The sequence below is a fragment of the Macaca thibetana genome, chromosome 6, assembly GCF_024542745.1.
Source record: "Macaca thibetana thibetana isolate TM-01 chromosome 6, ASM2454274v1, whole genome shotgun sequence".
NCBI lineage: Eukaryota > Metazoa > Chordata > Mammalia > Primates > Cercopithecidae > Macaca > Macaca thibetana.
Window position 1 is genome coordinate 73135520 of NC_065583.1, and position 22246 is coordinate 73157765.

Genomic DNA, 22246 nt, shown 5'->3' on the forward strand with positions numbered 1-22246 from the left:
CTTAAATTTTTTTTACCACATTTTGCTTTGGGCAACTGCATAGTTTGGGTCAGCATGAGGTTTTAAAAATTAACTTTTAATTCCCCTTTTATTATACAAGATGACATACATACTTAAATATCTAAATGTTGAAGGGATAAATGGAAGTCCAAATTGAAGATTATAAAAGTTAGAACAAAGGGCTAATTACCTATATTTGGTACAATAAGGGGTTAAAAATAGTATTATGCATACTTTCTGTTAATTACACTTCCTTTGGAAATGGCATTTAAGGTTTCTTGGCTCAGAGTGGATTATTTATTCAGCAGATGAATATCCTTAAATTTAAACCTTATACATGAATTAACTGAAAGCTTGGTATAAGAAGAAATTTGGGAAGACTCTATCCTAAATAGTGAGTACTGAGTGTGTCAGTACAACTTATATATTAAGAATGTTACCAACTTATAAGGGAGCCTATTTTGTTTGCAAAGGCATATTGTGCAAAAAGACTTACTTGTTTTAATATTTTTCTTGATTCATTTCTGCTATGTACAGGATTATTTACTAGCAAAGCATTTCATGAAGTTCTTAAACATATTAAATTTTTTATGAAGAAATATATATTTTGTGTGTATAGCATGATTTTATTTACTTTCATGGAAATTTCTCAGCAATTTATATTTCACAATGAAACATTTCAAAAAGGTGTATGTATTTATTAAGAACTGGAATAAATCTATTTCATATTTAATTCTGATATAACACAAATAGGTAATAGTTTAGCAGACTTCTTAGGGTATACCTAGTAATTTTTGTGAAAAAGAGTAAGATTGTAGTCATGGTTGAAGTAGAGAAGGAGCAAAATTTAATATGCCAATCAAGTATTATGAATTTATCTTATATTTACAACTTTGAGAGTAATCATGTAAATCTTCCCTAGAATGTGAGGTGTTTTGGAGCCTGTTACTTAGATGTTTCCTTCAGATATTTATGGTTTCTGAATTATGAATTAGTTACATGTGAGGTAATATTCTGATAAAAGTAGCAAAACAATCAAATTTTTTTCCCCTTAGGTAGTTTTCTTCGTAAGTAATTACGTAGGATCTCATTGCAGTGTGGAGAATATTTTCCTATACTTAAGACTGCTGTAGCAGGGTATGTTTGATTTCATAATAGACTCTTTCCTCTGATGGAATAGTGTTATGGGTATAGTAGAAAGAGAATTGCTTTCATATATACATAAAATAGAAATTAAGTTTTATGAAACAATACATATCCTTATGCGCAATGCACATTGATATTATCTGTTCTGTTCTATTATGTTAAATGTTGGCCTTGACCCATTCACTAAATTAATTTTATGACCTAGTGATATTTCATAAATCCAACTATGGATTTGTATTATGGTTTTAGTAAACTAACAATGTTATGTTAAAATGTATAATAGAGTTACAAAAGCCAAAGAGGGAACTAGCCATAATTGATGACTTACCTGGGACTGTTATTTTTTCTTGAACTCATTAATTTAGCAATTGACTGAATTTTTGATTCTACAGATTAAGTTGTTGCAGGGTTCTGTTTTTTTCCTCTTCTGTCAGTAAAAATTGACAAATGTTTTAGAATGATATATGTAAATTTTATTGATAATTTCTTTAAAATATATTTTCTTTATAACTGCTATAATTTTGATTGACTTTAGCGGATACCAAGTATGTGTGCCTTTTGAATTCTGTCAGTTTGTTTACAAAAAGAGTTGCTTAAAGCATTTCAATTTGGAGCTCTAATAGATGTAGACTCTAATGTTTTAAGTATCGGATTCTGCTTAACAATATTTCTTAAACATGGTGAAGCACCTAAAAAAGTCAGGCTGGTTTTGGCTGAATACTATCCTCTTTGTGAAGTACCACCCTGAAATATTTATATTTTATGTTCGTAATAGTTACTCAAAATAATTTAACCAGTGGAATGTGTTTCTATTATATATATATCTTTTAAAACTACAATCATGTATCTAGGGGAAAAATCTATTTAGGAATAAGAGGCTGTTTCAATTTTCTGAAGTTTTGTTATCATCTAGCACTTGCCAGCAAACAAACGATAATTGTAGTCAAAGTATTAAAATGTATCTAAGAAATTGTATACATTAAGTTACTATTTTATGTGACTTAAATATTTGCAGTTTTAGCAATTTAACATTCCAACTCATAGTGAGCAGTAGAAATTTCTGGAAATAAGTCACTGTAGGCTTTTTTCAGAAAAAATGGTGCAAAAATAATAAATGTTACATTACTAAATTTTGAAATCTGGCTATACTATCAATTTTTAGGTCTTTAAAAATAACTATGTAGAGTACTATCAGGAAAATGTTGGAGCAGGCAGCTTCAAAACCCTACCTCTCCATAAAAACATTGAAAAACAAGCCTAAACTATCAGATCCAACTTTGTCAGAACTCTGGAAACGTCAAAGGTTTATAGTAACCAAAGAAATGCTGAGACAAGAAAAAGGCAACTGAAAGGTGGAAGGAATACTTTGTGGCTTTTTTACTTGCCTGTGCCTCACCCCTTCCCCAGCTTGGCAACAGTCTTGAAGATGACAGTCCACATTCCCAATGTGGGCCCAGATCCCTGGTTCCAGAGGGAGCAGAGCAGACCTTATTTGCAAATTATTTGTTTGTCTGATCAACCTACTTGAGAGCTATTTGAAGGGCTGATGCAGATGCCTATATATCTGTTTTACCTAATTTAGAACCCAGTCAGGGAGGAAAATTGTGGGCATTGGTTGAACACATTATAAAGCAAATGAAAAAAACTTGCTTTTGGGCAAGCTTCTTTGGGCAATAGATTATGGTGAGACATACAATTGACCTAGGAAAAAGAGCCTGGGAGAGAGTTTTTTATTATTTTTGTTTTGAAATTAGGACAATCAGCCTCAGTGTACAGAAGGGAATTTAGAAAGCTGCATGCATGCCCAGGGCAGGACATATGTTCAGGAAAGACCTAAGAAGACCATAAAGTTTATCACTGTGTGCTTGCTAGGCCCAGTACAAGCAGTAAGTAAAGGCCAAGGCAGAGTTGTGAATGGTATGGCTAAGTCTTAAAGGAATATCCCAGCACAGCGCCAGTCTGCAAAGACTAGGATAAGTGCTTTTGTTTTTTTGTTTTAGTTTTGTTTTTAAGCTTTGACATCCAAGGAAATCTCTTTCAAAATGCTGGCTGAATGCAAGCTAAGCCTCGATTAATCAAAAACAGTGAAGCGTAGGGAGGTGGGGAGAATCTAATTTCCCAAGTTACCACGTTATAATCTAATGTTTTAGTATTTAGTTTTCAACAAGAAATTACAAGGCATGTGAAGAAAAAAGTATTGCTCATTAAAACAAAAAAGAATAAATAGAACCCATTCTTGAGGAAGCCTGGACATTGGATTTACTAGATAAAGATTTTAAATCCATTATCTGAAATATGCTCAAAGACATAAAGGAAACCATGGCCAAAGAACTGAAGGAAATTAGGAAAATAATGTATGAACAAATAGAGAATATCAATGAAGAGCTAGAAATTATGGAAAAAAACCAAATAGAAATTCTGGAGCTGAGAAGTACAATAACTGAAATAAAAAATTTACCAGAGGGATTCAAGAGCTGATGTGAGCAGGTGGAAGAAAGAATAAGTGAACCTGAAGATAGGACAATTGAATTTATTGAGTCTAAGAAACAGAAAAAAGAGTGAAGAAAGGTAAGTAGAGCCTAAGAGATGGGTGGGACATCCATCAAGCAGAAGAGCATTCACATTTTAGTAATTCCAGAAGGAAAGGAGAAATAAAAGGGGCAAGAAGAATATTTGCAGCAATAATGACCCAAATTTCCAAAATTTGGTGGAAGGTATGCATCTATACATTCAAGAAACTCAACAAACTCAGGTAGGATAATGTCAAAAAGATACAAACTGAGACACATTATAGTCTAATGTGTCAAAGACACATTCTTGAAAAGACAGAATCTTGAAAGCAGCAAAAGATAAGTGACTCATCACATACAAGCACTTCTCAATAAGATTTACAACTGTTTTATCATCAGAAACTATGGAAGCCAGAAAGCTGTGGGCTAACAATATTTAAAGTGTCAAAAGAAAAAAAAAGTCAAGCAAGAATTCTGTATCTGTCAAAACTATTAAAGAATAGGGGGCCACTCAAGGGGACATTAAGATATTTCCAGATAAGCAAAAGCTAAAGGAGTTTATTACTAATAGATCTGCCCTACAAGAAATGCTCCTGGGAGTTCTGCAGGCTGAAATAAGATACTACATGGTAAATGAAAGTCGTATGAAGAATAAAGAAAACTGATAAAAGTAACTACATAGAGGTTGAAAGGATGGAAAAAGATATTCCACACCAGAAGAGAGCTAGAATAGCTGTTTTATTATAAAAAAACAAAACAAAACAAAACAGATTTTAAGTCCAAAGAGATCCAAGAGACAAAGAGAATTATTGTATATTGATAAATATATAATATTAATCTGTCAGGAAGATACAGCAATTATAACCACGTATGTACCTAACAACAGAATCCCTAAAATATATATAGCAAAAATTGAAAGACTTGGAGAGAGGAATAGACAGTTGTACATTAATCATTTGAGACTTAAGTAATTCACTTTCAATAGTGAATAGCACAACCAGAAAGAAGATTAACAAAGAAGTAGAGGATGAACAGTACCATGAACCCATTGCACCTAGCAGAGATGTACAGTACACTCAAGAACAGAAGAATACACATTCTTCTCAAGTGCACATGGAACAGTCTCACAAATAGACCATATGTTTGATCACAAAACAAGTTTTATACATTTAAAAACGATTGAAATCATTCAGTGTGTCTTCCCTAACCATAATGGAATGAAACTAGAAATCAATAATAGAAGGAAAATTGGAAAATACTCAGATATGTAGAAATTAATTAACAGAGCCTTGCAAAACCAATGGATTATAGAAGAAATTACAAAGGAAATTAGAAAATATCTTGAGATGAGTGAAAATGAAAGCACAACATTCCAAAACTCAAGGGATGTAGCAAAAGCAGTGCTTAGAGGGCAGTTTATAGCTGTAAAAGCTTACATTAAAAAAGAAGATCTGAAAGCAGTAATCAAAGCGTACACCTTGAGAAAGAAGAGCAGACTAAACCCAAAGTTCGTGGAGGGAAGGAAATAATGATCAGAGCAGAGATAAACATGATAGAGGACAGAAAAGCTATGGAAAAAAAATTACTGAAAACCAAACTAGGTTCTTTGAAAAGATTTGAAAAAACCCTGACAAACTTTTAACTAGATTGACTAAGAAAAAAATACTCAAATTAGTAAATCATAAATGAAAGAGTAGACATTACTACTGACTTTATAGAAATAAAAGGATTGCGTGAGAAAACTATGAATAACTGCTTACCAACAAATTGGATAGCCTAGATGAAATGGAAAAATTTCTAGAGATACAGAAACCAGAAAAACTGACCCAAGAAGTAGAAATTCTGAGTTCCAGCTACTTAGGAGCCTGAGGCAGGAGGATTGCTTGGGCCCAGGAGGTTGAGGCTATATTCACTGCACTCCAGCTAGGGCAATATAGCAAGATTCCATCTCTTAACAAAAAAAGAAAAGGGTAGAAAATCAGAATATATTTGTAAAAAATAAGGAAATTGAATTAGTTAAAAAAAATCTCCAATGAAGAAAGACTAAGGACCATAGCTTTAGTGATGAATGTTTTCAAATATTTAAAGAAGAATTAACACCAGTCCTTCTCAAACTCTTTCAAAAAAAAATTGAAGAGGAGGCAAAACTTCCTAACTTATTCTGTGGGGTCAGCATTATCTTGATTCTGGAGCCAGCCCAAGACCCTACAAAAATGAAACTGCAAAACAAACAGAAAACAGCTACAGACAAGTATCTCTAATGAGTATGTAAAAATCTTCAAAATGCTTGCACACTGAATTCAGCCCCAGATTAAAAGGATTTGACACCATGACCTACTATGATCTATCCAAGGAGTACAAGAGTGGCTCAACATACAAATATCGATCGATGTAATATACCACATAAAGAGAATGAAAGGAAAAAAAACCATCTTAATTGGTGTGCAAAAGCATTTAAGTGAAATAAGCAGCCTTTCTTGAAAAAGCAAAACAAAACAACCTATCAAACTAGGAATAGAGTGATGCTTCCTCAACATAATAAAGACCATATGTGACAAACCCACAGCTGACATATTCAGTGATAAAAGATGGACAACTTTTCCCTTAAGATCAAGAATAAAACAAGTATGCCTGCTTTTGGCAATCCTGTTTTACATTGTGCTGGAAGTTCTAAGGAGCAATTTCGCAAGAAAAAGAAATAAAATGCTTCCAAATTGGAAAGGAAGAAGTAAAACTATTTGTATTCGAAGATGACATTATTTTATGAATGGAAAACCCTCAGGAAACCACAAAAAACCCATTTGAACTAATAAATGATTTCAGCAGAGTGCCAGGATACAAAATCAAGATACCATAAATCAGTTGTATTTCTGCACACCCCAAAAGAAGTAGAATCCAAACGATTTCGTTTACAACAGCATCCAAAACTATAAATTTCCCTTTAAACACTGCTTTTGCTGTATCTCATAAATTTTGATAGTTTTATTTTTATTTTCATTTAGTTCAAAATGTTTTAAAATTTCTTCTGAAGTTTCTTCTTTGACCCATGTGTTACTAAGAAACGTGCCATTCATGTATACCTATGTAACAAACCTGCACGTTGTGAACATGTACCCTAGAACTTAAAAGTATTATTTTTAAAAAAGTGTTATTTGAATCGCTAAGTGTTTTGGGAGTATTTTTGTCATTTTCCTGTAATTGATTTTTATTTTATTTCTATTGTAGTCTGAGAGCAGACATTGTATAATTTTTATTCTTTTAAATTTGCGAATGTGTGTTTTATGGCCTGGAATGTGGTCTGTCTTGGTGAATATTCCATGTGAGTTAGAGGAGAATGTGTATTCTACTACTGGATGAAGTGGTCTCTAGATGTCCATTATATCCAGTCAATTAATGGTTTTATTGAGTTGAACTATGTCTTTACTAATTTTCTGCCTGTTGGATCTTTCCATTTCAGGTAGAAGGATATTAAGGTCTCTAACAGTGAATTTATCCATTTTACCTTGTAGTTCTAACAGTTTTTGCTTCACATATTCTGACACTCTTTTGTGAGATGAATACATGTTAAGGATTATTATGTCTTCCTGGAGTATTGTCCCTTTTATCATTATGTATGTCCCTCTTTATCCCTGATAACTTTTCTTCTTCTAAAGTCTGCTCTGTCTGAAGTTACTATAGCTATTCTCAGTTTTATTTTAGTTAATAATTGTAATTCTTCTTTAAGCATTTCTGAAGGATTGCTTTTAAGTACTTTTTCTCTCATTTACAACTCTTTTAATTTACAGTTTTATTCACTGTCCAGATCACTTTTGAATTCATTGAAATATTGAAATTTTGTTTGCTGCCTAATTTTTGTGAATACTCTTTTGACTTTCAAAAGCCTTTTAAAAGAGGAGTTTTGGGTTCATTTCAAAATTGAGAAATTTTGCATATTTCCTACATAATCCTATTCTTCACATGCATAGCCCCTCCCATTATCAGTATCCCCCACCGGAGTGATACATTTATTATAATTGATAAATCTTCATTGATATATCATTATTTCCAAAGCCCATAATTTATGTTAGAGTTCACTCTTGGTATTGTACATTCTATGAGTTTGGACAATATATAATGACATGTATCTACCATTATAGATACAGTATATAGTATTTTCGCTGCTGTGTTCTGCCTATTTATTCACTCCTCCCCTCTAACTCCTGGCAACCCCTAATGTTTTTATTGTCTTTGTAAACTCTTCCAAAATGTTTATGATTCCAGTTGGAATCATGTAGTATGTAACCCCTTTAGATTGGATTCGTTCACTTAGTAGTATGCAGTTAAGGTTCTTGCATGTCTTTTCATAGCTTATTTATTTTTAGCAATGAATAATATCCTATTGCCTGTTACGTACCACAAGTTTGTCCATTCAAATACTGAAGGACATTTTGGGCATGTCCAAGTTCTGGTAATTATAAATAAAACTACTATAAACTTCTGTGTGCAGGTTTTTGCATGGGCATAATTTTTCAACTTTTTTGGGTAAAAACCAAGGTGCATGATTGCTGGATCATGTGGTAAGAGTCTTCAGCTATAATAATGAATTCATTTATTTCTCCTTCTAGGATCTGTCATTTTTTACTTCACATATTCTGATGCTCTGTTGTTAGGTACATATGCTTTAAAGATTTCTAAGTTTTTTTGGAGTGTTCACTCCTTTATCATGATATCATGTCCCCCTTTATCGCTGATAACATTCTTTGCTTTGAAGCCTGCTCTGTCTGAAATTAATATAGCTACTTCTGCTTTCTTTTGATTAGTATTAATATGGCATATCTTTCTTCATTCATTTACTTTTAATTTATATATTTCTGTCTATTTAAAGTAGATTTCTTGTAGACAACGTAGAGTTGGGTCTTGTTTTTTTGATCCATTTTGACAATCTTTTAATTGTTGTTTTTAGACCACTGATGTTTAAAGAGATTATTTCTGTAGTTGAATTAATATCTACCATATCTGTTAATGTTTACTATTTGTTCCCCTAGTTCTTTGCTAATATTTTTGTCTTCCATGCTTTTTCTGCCTTTTGTGTTTTTTTTCTTTTTTATTTATTTATTTTTTTTTATTATTATTATACTTTAAGTTCTAGGGTACATGTGCATAACGTGCAGGTTTGTTACATATGTATACTTGTGCCATGTTGGTGTGCTGCACCCATCAACTCGTCAGCACCCATCAACTCGTCATTTACATCAGGTATAACTCCCAATGCAATCCTTCCCCCCTCCCCGCTCCCCATGATAGGCCCCGGTGTATGATGTTCCCCTTCCCGAGTCCAGGTGATCTCATTGTTCAGTTCCCACCTATGAGTGAGAACATGCGGTGTTTGGTTTTCTGTTCTTGTGATAGTTTGCTAAGAATGATGGTTTCCAGCTGCATCCATGTCCCTACAAAGGACACAAAATCATCCTTTTTTATGGCTGCATAGTATTCCATGGTGTATATGTGCCACATTTTCTTAATCCAGTCTGTCACTGATGGACATTTGGGTTGATTCCAAGTCTTTGCTATTGTGAATAGTGCCGCAATGAACATACGTGTGCATGTGTCTTTATAGCAGCATGATTTATAATCCTTTGGGTATATACCCAGTAATGGGATGGCTGGGTCATATGGTACTTCTAGTTCTAGATCCTTGAGGAATTGCCATACTGTTTTCCATAATAGTTGAACTAGTTTACAATCCCACCAACAGTGTAAAAGTGTTCCTATTTCTCCATATCCTCTCCAGCACCTGTTGTTTCCTGACTTTTTAATGATACTCGAAATTTTAAATATTTCACTCTAGTTTCTTCTTGATTGCATGGTTTCTAAGGAAAAGTTAGATATAATTTTTATTTTTGCCCCTCTGTAGGTAAGGTGTTTTTATCCTCTGGCTTCTTTCTAGATTTCTTACTTTTTCTTTGTCTTTTTTTTTTTTTTAACCTTTGATTTCTTGTAGTTTGAAAATGATATGCCTCCTAGGTGTAGTTTTTAGTTTGTTTGTTTGCAGTTTTCCTTCATGCTATTCTCTGAACTTCTTGGGTCTATAGTTTGGTATCTGATATTAATTTGGGTAAATTATTAGTCATGAGTGCTTCAAAACGTTTTTCTGTTCCTGTCTCTCTTGTCTTAGTATTCACTTTTCACTTATGTTATACTTTTTGTAGTTGTTCTCTGGTTCTTAGATACTGTGTTCATTTTTATTCAGTCTTTTTTCTCCTGATTTTCAGTTTTGGAACTTTCTGTTATATTCTCAAACTCAGACTTTTTCCTTAACCATGTCCGGTCTACTAATGTATATTTTTATAGTGCTTATTGGTGCTTGCATGTTGTCTACTTTTCCCATTAAAGCTCTTAGCATATTAATCATAGTTTTAAAAAATTTCTGGTCTGGTAATTTCAACATTTCTGCCATATCTGACTCTGGTTCTGATGCTTTTTTCAGTCTCTTGAAATTGTCTTTTCCTTGTTAGTATGCCTTTTAATTTTTCATTGAAATGTGGACACGATGCACAGGTTGCGTGTCCCTAATTCAAAACTCCAAAATCCAGTATGTTCCAAATTGGAAACTTTTTGAGTGCTGACATGGCACTCAAAGGAAATACGCATTGGAACAGTTCAGATTTTGGATTTTCAGATTAAGCTTGCTCAACTGATAAATGTAGTGCAAATATTCAAAAATCTGAAAAAATCCAAAAATTAAAACGCCTCTGGTCCCAAACATTTTGGATAAGGGGTACTCAACCTATACTGGGAAATGCAACTTTCCTAAATGGGCCTTTAGTAATATAGTGGTTAGGTGTGGGGAGACGGGAAATGATCTATAGTTTTAGGATTAGGTTTTAATTTTTTGGCAAGTCTGTGCCACTGGGCTACCTTTACTAGTGTTTCTTTTTTTCCCCTTATGCTTAGGTGGGCTAGGATGGCTAGAGAGGGCTGGAGTTTGGTATATCCCTTTCCTTACATGGAAGGCTATAGCTGCCTGGAGTTCAATATTTTCCTTCCCCTAGGAAGGTTAGGCTTTGACAAAACTCCCACAGGTTAGGCTCTGGTAAAATAGTTCCTCCTGAGGACAGACCTTGTTAAGAATAATAGAATCCTCTGGCATATTTCAAAATGGTTACTTTTGTCCTCTCACTGTTGTATGCATGAGGTGATTTCTCCAGTATTCACCGTGAAGACCTGGTAGAGCTCCTGTAGATAAAACTCACAAAAGCATGAGTATTGTCTTATAACTAGGTCCCCCTGGAATTTTTAATTATCAGGATTATCCATGCTGTGCCTCAAGTATTTTGGCAAATGCAGAGTTTAGATTTTCCTACTGTAGTGCTGGTTCCTGCTGAGGTTTCTGGTAGTAGTTTCTCTTCTGGTGAGTAGTTGTTCTCTGTATCTGCCTGTCTCTGCAGTTTTGTGGCAGTGGTTTGGTCTGTGTCTTCATTTCTCTGATGGATCTAAAAAGAATTGTTAATTTTTCAGTGTGTTTAGCTTTTTATTTTTTAGAGCAGAGTGGCAACTTCTAAACTCCTTACATGCCAGACTGAAAACCAGAAATCTTTTCTTTTAAAGCAAGCATTATAGTTACTGAATGATCATCCTTATCTTGTTTATGTTCAGTTTTATGCTTTATTATGTGGAAAGCCCAAGATATTTCCCAAATCCCTCTAACTTGGATGGTCTAGGATAGGCCTTACTCTAGGCATAGTTCTTGCTCCCAGGGTACCATCTTTTTGGTGTCTCAGCTGGACGCCAGGGCACTTACGAGCATTTCTCCCTTTTGACAGGGTAGAGTTCCAGTGTCTCTAGCACTTTCTTCCTGGATAGATAATTTTTTACTTAAAAAAGTTGTATTCGGCTAGGCGCAGTGCCTCACGCCTGTAATCCCATCACTTTGGAACGCAGGCGGATCATGAGGTCAGGGGTTTGAGACCAGCCTGGCCAACATAGTGAAACCCCGTCTCTACTAAAAATACAAAAATTAGCTGGGGCGTTTGTAGTCCCAGCTACTTGGGAGGCTGAGGCAGGAGAACTGCTTGAAACTGGAAGGCAGAGGTTGCAGTGAGCTGAGATCGCGCCACTGCACTCCAGCCTGGGCTAAAGAGCAAAACTCCATCTCCAAAAGAAAAAGACTTGTATTCTATTTCTATGGTTTTTAGATAGAGTACTAATTGTGCTAGATTTAAGGCATCCTAATGGTTATGCTTTTGTAGGGTTTGGTTGATGCCCTCTGAATGTTTTTCTGTGGGTCATAGACAAATACAACATTGAGAAATTTAAAGACTGTAAGCCAAATTGTAAGTATATCAGTTATAATGACTGACTTTACAATGCTGGGATAGTCTGGAACTTAGGACATTTATGGATGGTGTAATGGTGTTTAGTGCAGATAGGCACTGATTTAGGTCCGGTCTTGCTAGTTATATCCAGTGATGTCTAAAAACAGAGTGTCAGTTTCTGCAGTGAGAATAAATGATAGTTTTACTCAGTAGTAGTAAATCATAATAGCTTCTCCTGTGAGGCACTGTTCCTCATATCTAACTTTACCTCACATGCTGGTACTTTCTACATATGCCGTCCACGTGGTTCTCATCTTTGTGTGGTTATCCATGTGGCCTCTATGAAAAGTCATTTCCTTATAGATAAAGCCACCAAAGCTACTTTTCAATGTCAAAACACCATGTAGTCAGTTTAAATTATTTTACCAGTCTGCGGCGCTGTGATTTATGGGTCTTAACTTGAAGCTCTACCAACTTGTCCACACATTGATATCTGAGACTTCACCAAAAACCACACTTATTCCTTCTGTTAGTATATAGATTCTGTTCTTATTTCTCCATGTTTCTAGCTGGTGTACTAACTGTTGAGGTCTCATGGGGCCTCCTATTCACTGTACAGGATGTTATCAAATTGGTAAGTATGACAAATAGTGATGGAGGAGCAAGATGTCAGCTTTAGCACTCAGAAAATCTAAGGTGGAGAATATTGCTTACAAACAGTGCTAAATGGGATTGTTAACCTGACTCTGGAGTTTGGCTAACTGACTAGTCATTGACTAGGCTAACCAGCAGAGTGGCCCCAAATGGAGAAGTAAAGATTGCTTGCTCCCTGTGTGCAGTTTATTCACAAGGGGAAGAAGTATACATACGAGCTGAAAATACCCAGTTTATTAAATACAGAATAATCAGTGGAGAGACTGGGAATCAGACTAGTTTGGCTTCCTACAGAATGAGAAAACATTTTCCCCTGCCATGTCTGTTTGTATTTTTTTAAAAACTTATTCACTTTTGACTGTTTATTGCTGATTCCTTGCTATCGAAGGTAAGGATTTAGCTCACTTATACTTCTTACCCTGTGTGTTATCCTTTCGTCCTTCTAACATAATTCTATTATAATTTTTGTTAAATAAGTATTCAGTATTTACATTCTATAATTATGTACCTATCTTTTTTTCTCTAAAGCATTTTGTTTTCATTGCAATTAATAAATGTCTTATTTCTTTACCTAGTTTTTATACTCTTAACACTAATGAAGACCAAAGCTTTCCTCCAGTTGCATTAGTATGTCTATATGTGAATACTTCATTACATTTACTGCCCTAAAGCAGATTTGCCTGGGATAGTCTAGTCTGGACTTCTCATATACAAGTGTGATTGCATTAGTGGTCATCTTAGTATCTTACCACCGTTATCCTTAAGATTTCCATTCTCTTGCTATTGGGTTAGATCTTCTGTTACCCAGAAGATCGTGTTTTATAGAGCACAGATTCTAATACCTTCCCGATACAGTGTATATGGGAGGTAAATCTTTTGATAACTTGTATGTCTGAAAACATCTCTAATTCTACTTTCACACTTAATTCATAGTCTGAATCCCGAGCACAGAATTCTAGGTTAGAAATAATTTATCTTCAGAACTTGATGGCATTGGACTGTTGCTTTCTTTTAGTTTTGTTAAGAAGTTTGATGCATTTTCATCCTAATCCTTTCTATGAAGTTTATCTCTCTAAGTCTGTAGAATCGCTTTAAACTTGTGTTTCTGAAACTTTATGATGATTTGCATTGCAGTGTGTCTGTTTTTGTTATTTGTGCTGGACACATGGATAAGCTCTTTCAGTCTGGAAGTTGATACCCTTTCATTCTGGAAAATTGGATAGAAATATTTCTTTGAATTCCTCTGTTTTCACTGAATAAACTTTCACAAATTCCCATATTTTGCCCATTGTGCTTTGGTTCTCAGCTATATGTGGTATACCCCAGTCTAAAAACCCTATGTTTTGCTCTCCCCAGAGATTACATTTTTTTGGCATTGTGGGAAAAAAGGCAAGGTCAGACTGTGCAGTAATGGGGAGGTGATCTGAAGATTTAACTACTTTTTCAACAGACTTTCAAGAATTCTACTATTTTTAGCCCCAACCTCAGCCTCACTGCCAGACATATGTGAGTCTGTTGAGAGTTCTTTAGTAGACTTCTTTGCTTTTCCCACTGTTGGCTTTGGATTTAGTTTGCTTAGGTATAGTGACATGCCATTGTACATTTGTTGTAGAAATATATATGCCTCTTTTAACGAATTCAATACAAATCTGATATCTAATGAGCATGATGAATACTAATGAAAAATATTTCAAGGTATCTGCAACAGTGATATATGAAGTAATCTTTGATTCTATTGCTTACAAAGTCTCAGGTATTGCTAAGCTACTGCAGTGTTTTTCATATAATAAGGAAAGGCTAAAGTTCAGTTGGAGGATAACATAAAAAATGAACATGTACTTTAAAAAAAATCTGCTTTCCTGAAACCCCTGAATTCTCTCCATGGGCCGGTTAGAACCCATGAATTAACTGTGGAACTTAGTAGTGTATGAGGCCACAATCATAGTTTCTTGTATTTGCCCACTTAAAATGAGCTTCTTTATAGTACATAATCCTGATCAGCCTTTTCATTCATTTAACAAATATTTATTAAGTGTCAACTAAGTGTAAGATACCGGGCACCAGAGATACCTTATTTAATAAAATAGACAATCTGCTGGCTTCACGGAGTTTACATTTCTGTAGGAATATGTTATTGGTAGTAGTGCAGCCTAGATTATAAAAATATAGTTTATATCTATCACCACCTCTGGAAAAGTGACTGAACTCACATGTATTTCTGATGTCATTACTTTACTTGAGACAGAACTTGTAAGTTTTTTTCCTTATAAAAGCAATGTTTGTTAAAAAAATTAGAGAAGATTCATAGGCAGAAGGGAATAAAAATTCATGCACTAATCAGAATTAACCACTGTGAGCACCTTGGTATGTATTTCAGTCCCGTTTCTGTGCACAAATACATATGTATGCATTTATGCATAATTTCTTTATAAAATTGGATTATACTATAACAGCTTACATACATTTTTGTCACGTTTGTTCCAATTTTAGTGGTTGTATAATACTCAGTCTTATGAATACGTTATAATTTATTCCTTTAAGTATTATTTTTTTTTCTTCACTATTAAGACACAAGAGAGGCTGGGTGCAGTGGCTCACACCTGTAATCCCAGCACTTTGGGAGGCTGAGGTGGGAGGATTTCTTGAGGCCAGGAGTTTGAGACTAGTCTGGGCAACATAGTGAGATCCTAGCTCTACAACAAAATTTAAAAAGTAGCCAGGTATAGTGGCACACACCCGTACTCCCAGCTACTCAGTAGGCTGAGGTAAGAGGATCTCTTTAGCCCAGGAGGTTGAGGCTGTAGTGAACCATGATTGAGCCACTGCACTCTAGCCTGGGCAACACAGCGAGACCCTGTCTTTAAAAAAAAATACTGGAGTAATAATTATATAATTTTGAACTGTTAAGGAATACAGATACCTTGGCGGGCTTGTAATATGAGTTGGTTGAAACAGGGAGGTACATTAGAAGGTTAAAAATGTTTATACATTACTGTTTTAAATTATGGATTGCTTACATTCTATCTTATTTTATAAGTAACATAAATATTTAACTCTGACATGGTTATTTTCAAAAAATTATATGAAAATCTCACTTGAAAGATGTTGCCTTTGTTATTTTTTGAGCATTCAGCTAAATCTGTTTGTTTACAGCTGGGCTCAAAATGCAGAGAACTCAAAGATATTCATTTCGGCCAGTGTTACAAGATCTCAGATGAAGGCATGATCGTCATAGCTAAGGGCTGTCTGAAATTACAAAGGATATACATGCAGGAAAACAAATTAGTAAGTACTTGTTATCATCCTTGTGTTGTTCATTTTGTTCCTAACCTTTGAATTCTTTCAAGTTTATTTATAATTTTTTTTCTGCTTATTGTCTTGTGATGGTTCAAATACTACTTAATCAAAAGCAAAAATTCTTTTAAAGTGATGATTTTATAAATTGATCTTTTAACTGAATAGATGGTGTTTGTGTGTGGTACCTGCATGTTAAAAATCCCTCATTAGCATGTGCTAATGCATCTTTTCTAAATGTGGACCGTGAACTAACAGTGGTAAATTGGAAAAATCGAATTTGTTTGTCTATGGTTGTAGTTCTTTCTGGTATCTCTGGGGATTATAATAATTCTAGACAGTTAGAAATTTTTTATTGTCCAGAAAAATGTACTCTTGTAAAATAGAACCTTTTACTTAGTATGATAAAAAATGGGATTCAATAATTTAGAGTATATAATATGGGCAATTACATAGATTTTATATTTTAAGCATGTACATGGATAACTCAGATGTGTTTAATGTATTATGCTTAAAAAATCTTACAATTTTTTTATTGAGAGGTAATTAACATAAAATACATTTCAAAACTCTTTAAAGTGTACAACTCATCAGCTTTTAGTATATTTACCATGTTGTGCAGTCATTACCAATGTCAAATTTTTGAATATTTTCATTACCCCTAAAAAAAAATCCTGTGCCCATTAGCTATCACTCCCCATTTTACCCTTCTTCTAGTCCCTGTCAACTGCTAATTTACTTTCTTTCTCTATGGGTTTTCCTATTCTAGATATTTTGTATAAATGGAATCACGTGATACGTGGTCTTTTGTTTCTGGTGTCTCACTTAGCATGATGTTTTCAAGGCTCATTCACGTTTACCATGTATCAGAGCTTTATTATGTTTTATGGCTGAATAATGTTCCAAAGCATTTACATTTTTATATGATAGGTACATCATATCAGTTAAAAGAAAAAGTTGTCACTAGGGGGCACCAGTAGGAGTTCTTCAAATTGAAAAATAGCATGCGTACAGTCATGGGCCATGTAACAATTTTTGGGTTAACAGTGGACAGCTTATATAATAGTGGTCCTGTGAGATTATTATACTGTATTTTTGCCTTTTCTATGTTTAGATACAGAAATACCATTGTATTGTTGCCTCCAGTATTCAGTACAGTGACATGCTGTTCAACTTGACAGCTTAGGAGCAATAAAAGCTATAACATATAGTCCAGGGCTTTCTGTATGCTCATAGAATGTTTAAGTACATTCTGTGATGTTCACACAACAAAATTACCTAGTGACACATTTCTCATAACATTTTCCTGTCATTAAGCAATGCATGTCTGTATTTGAAAATGTTGTCAGGGTAGTCTTGAATGTGTAGTATACCACAAAGAAGACTTGCTTTTTTAGTTGTATTTCAAAAATGGAGAGATCTTTTTATTGCCCCTTGGAGTTCATAACATTTAATAAATATTATGTAATAGTCATTCTTGAGATAGCAGGATTTTGTAAAGATAAGTTAGGTCTGTGTTAGAGACACTGAATTTTTGAATACTGGTGTTCACTTACTTGCATTGTGACCCTGGGAAAGTTACTTGAGTTCTTTACACCTCATTTGTAAATGAGGTTATTGATCTCTATTTGCTAGTTATAGTTTCGAGGATTAAATGACACCGTATTTTTAAATTGTCTAGTACAAACTCTGACTTATAGGAGACATGTAAAACATAGTAGTTTTTATGGCATCACAACTGTATTTGTTATCTAACTTTTGGTTTTCACTTTACATTCAAGGTAAATTAAAGGATGGTGATCTCAATTTAGAAGTTTTCTATTTCTCAAGCAATAGGATATTTGTTGACTCTTATTTTTCTTGTTGAGTAAATGTAAAAAAATAGTTTTATTGGCACATCAAACAATTTTTAGCCAGTGGTTTCCCCAAAAAGCAACTGTTTATGTTTTGAAGGTTCTTGTTATGTTCACATTAGTTTTTTCCTAATATTTTGTTACATTAAAAAGATGTTATATACTTAAATGCAAAGGGAATCAGTTTTGTGTTTAGTTTTTTTATTAAACATTTTCATTTCATTGGAAATTTGAGGTAATTTTGCTAAGTCTTAAAGGCTAATTCACTACAGTTCTTCCATTTAAGTTTCTTAGAAAAGGAAATTTAGAATAATTTGAACTCTTTGTTGGATTATTGAGATATTGATACCTAACCTCCCACTGGAAGTTTGTATTTTTAAAATTGATGAAATAAGGAGAAATATTTAAATACTTGCAAAGCCACAATTTTAAGTAATTAGAATGTTTTTACTTTGACACGTATTCTTAGTAATGTAACAGCAAATATTTTAAATTAGCAACTAATACGGGTATGTACAGAGAACACTGTCAGAAAGAATACCAAAAGAATTTCACCTATGCTTTGACAAATACTGATAATCAGTCAAATTATTTTGCTAATTCTCTTAATAAACTGAATCTTCTCAAAAGGAGTATTATAGTTTAATTGCATAGTCTAAAAATAATGGTAGCATAGTTTTCGTATAAACTTTGCTGACTTAAACTATCAAGCTGTTTTGATAGTATTTGAGTATACATACATCTTTTCATATTATATCTTGGCCTTTAGATGGCAGCATTGTCTTTGTGTATTTCTGTGACATAGCTTTTGTGTCCTTGATGTAACTATAAGGATATAATGCCTCTATAAGTTTCTGCTGATGGTTGCTGCTGATGTTATGGTTTATTTTACATTTTTGTTCTTTATGTAACCTTAATGGGAAAATTTCTTCTTAAGTTATTTTAAAAAATTGTATCTAGAATGCTACAGGATGATCTTACCATTTTACACGAAGTAGTAAGATAGTAGAACATTTTTATTTGTGGCACTGGTTTAAGTAAGATAAACTTTAGAATAGGGGAAAGATTCTTGTGTTTATGAGGGAGAAATTTTATTCATATGGAAAGTGAGGACAATGATATGCCTTAAATGAGTTATAGTGAAGCAGAGGACTGAGGACTTAGATGTAGAATTTTTTTTCTTTTTGAGACGGAGTTTCGCTCTGTAGCCCAGGCTGGAGTGCAATGGCGCAATCTCAGCTCACTGCAACCTCCACTTCCTGGGTTCAAGAGATTCTCCTGCCTTAGCCTCCTGGGTAGCTGGGATTACAGGTGCAAGCCACCATGCCAGCTAATTTTTTTTGTATTTTTAGTAGAGATGGGGTTCCACCGTGTTGGTCAGGCTGGTCTTGAACTCCTGGGCTCATGATTCGCCCACCTCGGCCTCCCAGAGTGCTGGGATTACAGGTGTGAGCCACCGCACCTGGCTTTAGATGCAGAATAGTGAGACAAGTGTCATGTACCTACATAGGTATAGTTTGCATTTGCTGTAAAACTCTTATGTTGACTATATAAATAGATTTGAGGAGTACAACTGCAGTGAGGGTCTAGCATATTGTATGTGTCTTTCTCTTCTAGTGATAGGTTTTATATCACTTCTGAATAGTGCATGCCACAAGGCTATTTTTAAGTCGTATTTAGTTTGAGCATATAGTTATTAATGATCTAGAAACCTCAGTTAAGTATATTTCCTCTGCTTCTTTAATTTCCCTGTACCAGATTCTGCTTCTCTACTTTTTGGACAGAGAAGCTCTTTGGGTGGCTTTTTATTCCGTTGTAAAATGATGAGGTCAGATAGATTACGTGTCATTTGTTATACAGGCTGATGTTTTAAAGTACTGGAATTTTATGAGTTATTCCAAAAATAGCTTCTGTGCTATGTCCTATGTCAAAGCATTTTTGATGTAGATCTGTATGTGTTATGTGTGTATTTGGTCTATTTTTTTACATTTCGTACTCTGAATAATTGGCCTGTAAACTATTATAGATTACTCAGTTGTCAAGAAAATAGTAATGTACTATGAATAGATTTCAGAAAGTTATAGGGAAATGACTAAAGTTTCCTAATTGAAAGTTGATTTCTTGAAAGTTAATTGTGAATGTTTACTTTTCAATCTTTTAGTTGATATTTTACTAGTTTTATAATTCTGTGACTTCTCTTAGAGTCCTTTGGCTGCTGCTGTAACAATCTTGTTTTAGATTTTATCCTTTGGAGACTTACATGAATGATACAGGATCAAATTCACCTCTCCAGGCTTTCCCCCCACCCACCCACCAGGCTGAAAGCATTTTAACATGAGATGGAGGCAAACACCATTTTTGAGTTGCACTGAACTCAGTTAAAACCTTGATGCATACTCACATGACTTGCTTTAGTTATCTTAATTTTTGCACTTTGTTTTGCCTCCTTGCAGAAAGGATACAATACTACTTCATACATGTTCTTATGAGGATCAGACTAAATGAGATTAAGAGGTAAAGCACCAAATGGGTTCCATTGCCACAAAACACAAGAAGGCTTCAATAAAGGTTTTTATCCTCTCCTATCAGGAGAGAGGATATTGAAGCCTATTATTTGCTTTCTGCAGTTTACTAATTTGAATTGGGCTGTATCAATGCCTAGTATCACCTAGTCTGATTTTACCTGTTAGACACTGACAGTTTAATTTTTTTTTCTCTTTGCTGTGATTTGAGGCTGTTGTAGCAGTTAGGTGAAAAAATTGGTAGCCATGTTGATAATAAACTAGAGTAGTATATAAGATAAACATTTGTATCAAGAGTTTAAATAGCAGTAGTTAATTCAGCATTATGTGAAAGCTTCCATTTCCTGACTCTTACTGTTCACCATAGAGTTAATATATTAATGGGTTTATACATAAGAGTTAATATATTAAGGAGATTGGTTGTCCACAACCGTAGCCCCCCTACGATACTCTTTATGTCTTATTTCTCAAATATTCCTTGTGAAGTGAGTTTAATTGTAATACCAGACATAAATAATTTACATTTTTGAGGGATTTTGTACAAAAGGGCCAAGTACTCACTTTAGCCTCCAAAATCATCCAGAGTATATACTTGCCTTCAGTGTTCTTTCCCCTCTTAATGGATGGGGCATTTACTTAAACCCAGAATGGTAGTTTCCAATGAACAGTAATACTTGCATGTGGCATTCTAAAGGAGGTGACCGAGAGATATTGAATCTTATCTTATTATCTCTGTCCATTTGGGTTGCTGTACCAAAATACTATAAACTGGATAACTTATAAACAACAGACATGTGTTAGTCACAGATCTGAAGGCTGACAAGTCCAAGATTAAGGCACTGGCAGGTTTGGTATCTGGTGAGGGCTTACTTTCTAGTTCATAGACACCTTCTCACATGGCAGAAAGGCAAACAAGCTCCCTGTGGCCTATTTTGTAAAGGTATTAGTCCCATTTATTAGAGCCCTGCCCTCATGACTTAATCACTCCCCAAAGATCCCACTTCCTAATACTATCACTTGGAGATTACGATTTCAACATATGGGTTTTGGGTGTACACAAACCTTTAGACTATAGCAACTACATTTCAGGATTTTGCTGTCATTTGTTGGTAATAGAAAATATTTAATACAAGTTATCTTTTATTGAGTATTGTTAATTTAGCAGGTACTATGCTGTTTTGTATAATTAATCCTCATAACTACCACATGAGGTAGCTATTTTTATCCAATTTTACCAGTGAGGTAATTGAGGCATAAAGAAGTTAACAACAGGTAGCTGTCAAAGTCAAAATTCTAACCCAGATCTGTTAAGATTCCCAGACTTTTCTTCGCTAGCCCTTTGGATTGCGTGGATATATTACCTGTAATGCTAATCCACACACCTTTGAACCAAGTAGCAACTTCCAAAAGACATTATCTCCCTTTAAAACACTTATTGACCAGTGCTGTGAGACATCAAAGGAAGAAGTTAATTATTAGCATGAGTAGAAAATCATTTTTTAAGGTGGTAATTGATTGCAGGAGAAGCTGCAAGTACCAGCAGAAGTGTATTTAAAACTTTTTCTAGGAAAATTACTGAAATTATCAAAGAGGAAAGCTAGCATTTAGTGTTGATCTTAATCTTATATGAATATGAATATAATTAATAATAGAATTGCAGTATTTTATACAAAGCTTCTCTGTATTGTAAACATGGTGTTTTATATTTTTGTGATATTTCGATTCAGAAGCTAGTAGCATTTGATTTTTGTCCAGAAGATTTAGTGGCAATTTTAATGAATTCATGAACTGATAAGTCTACTCTGTTCCTTAACATTTGTTTCGGATGTTCATTCAGTTCCATTAACATTTGAACAGTTACTATGTTCCAGGCACTGTGAGAGGTGTTGAAGAATTAAACAAGAGTTACACTGCCAAAGAGAGAAGATCCTGGTCTCATGATAGTGCTTTAGAAAAACCAATTATAAAAATAG

At 34.2% G+C, this 22246-nt stretch overlaps 1 protein-coding gene across 1 annotated transcript in view; it reads left to right on the plus strand.

Moving 5' to 3' along the window:
* Window positions 1–22246, plus strand: part of FBXL17 (F-box and leucine rich repeat protein 17) — a 544473-nt gene that overhangs the window by 18160 nt on the left and 504067 nt on the right. Inside the window, exon 4 of the mRNA XM_050794618.1 lies at window positions 15758–15889. Coding sequence (XP_050650575.1) covers window positions 15758–15889 — 132 coding nt within the window. The remainder of the gene's footprint in view (window positions 1–15757; window positions 15890–22246) is intronic.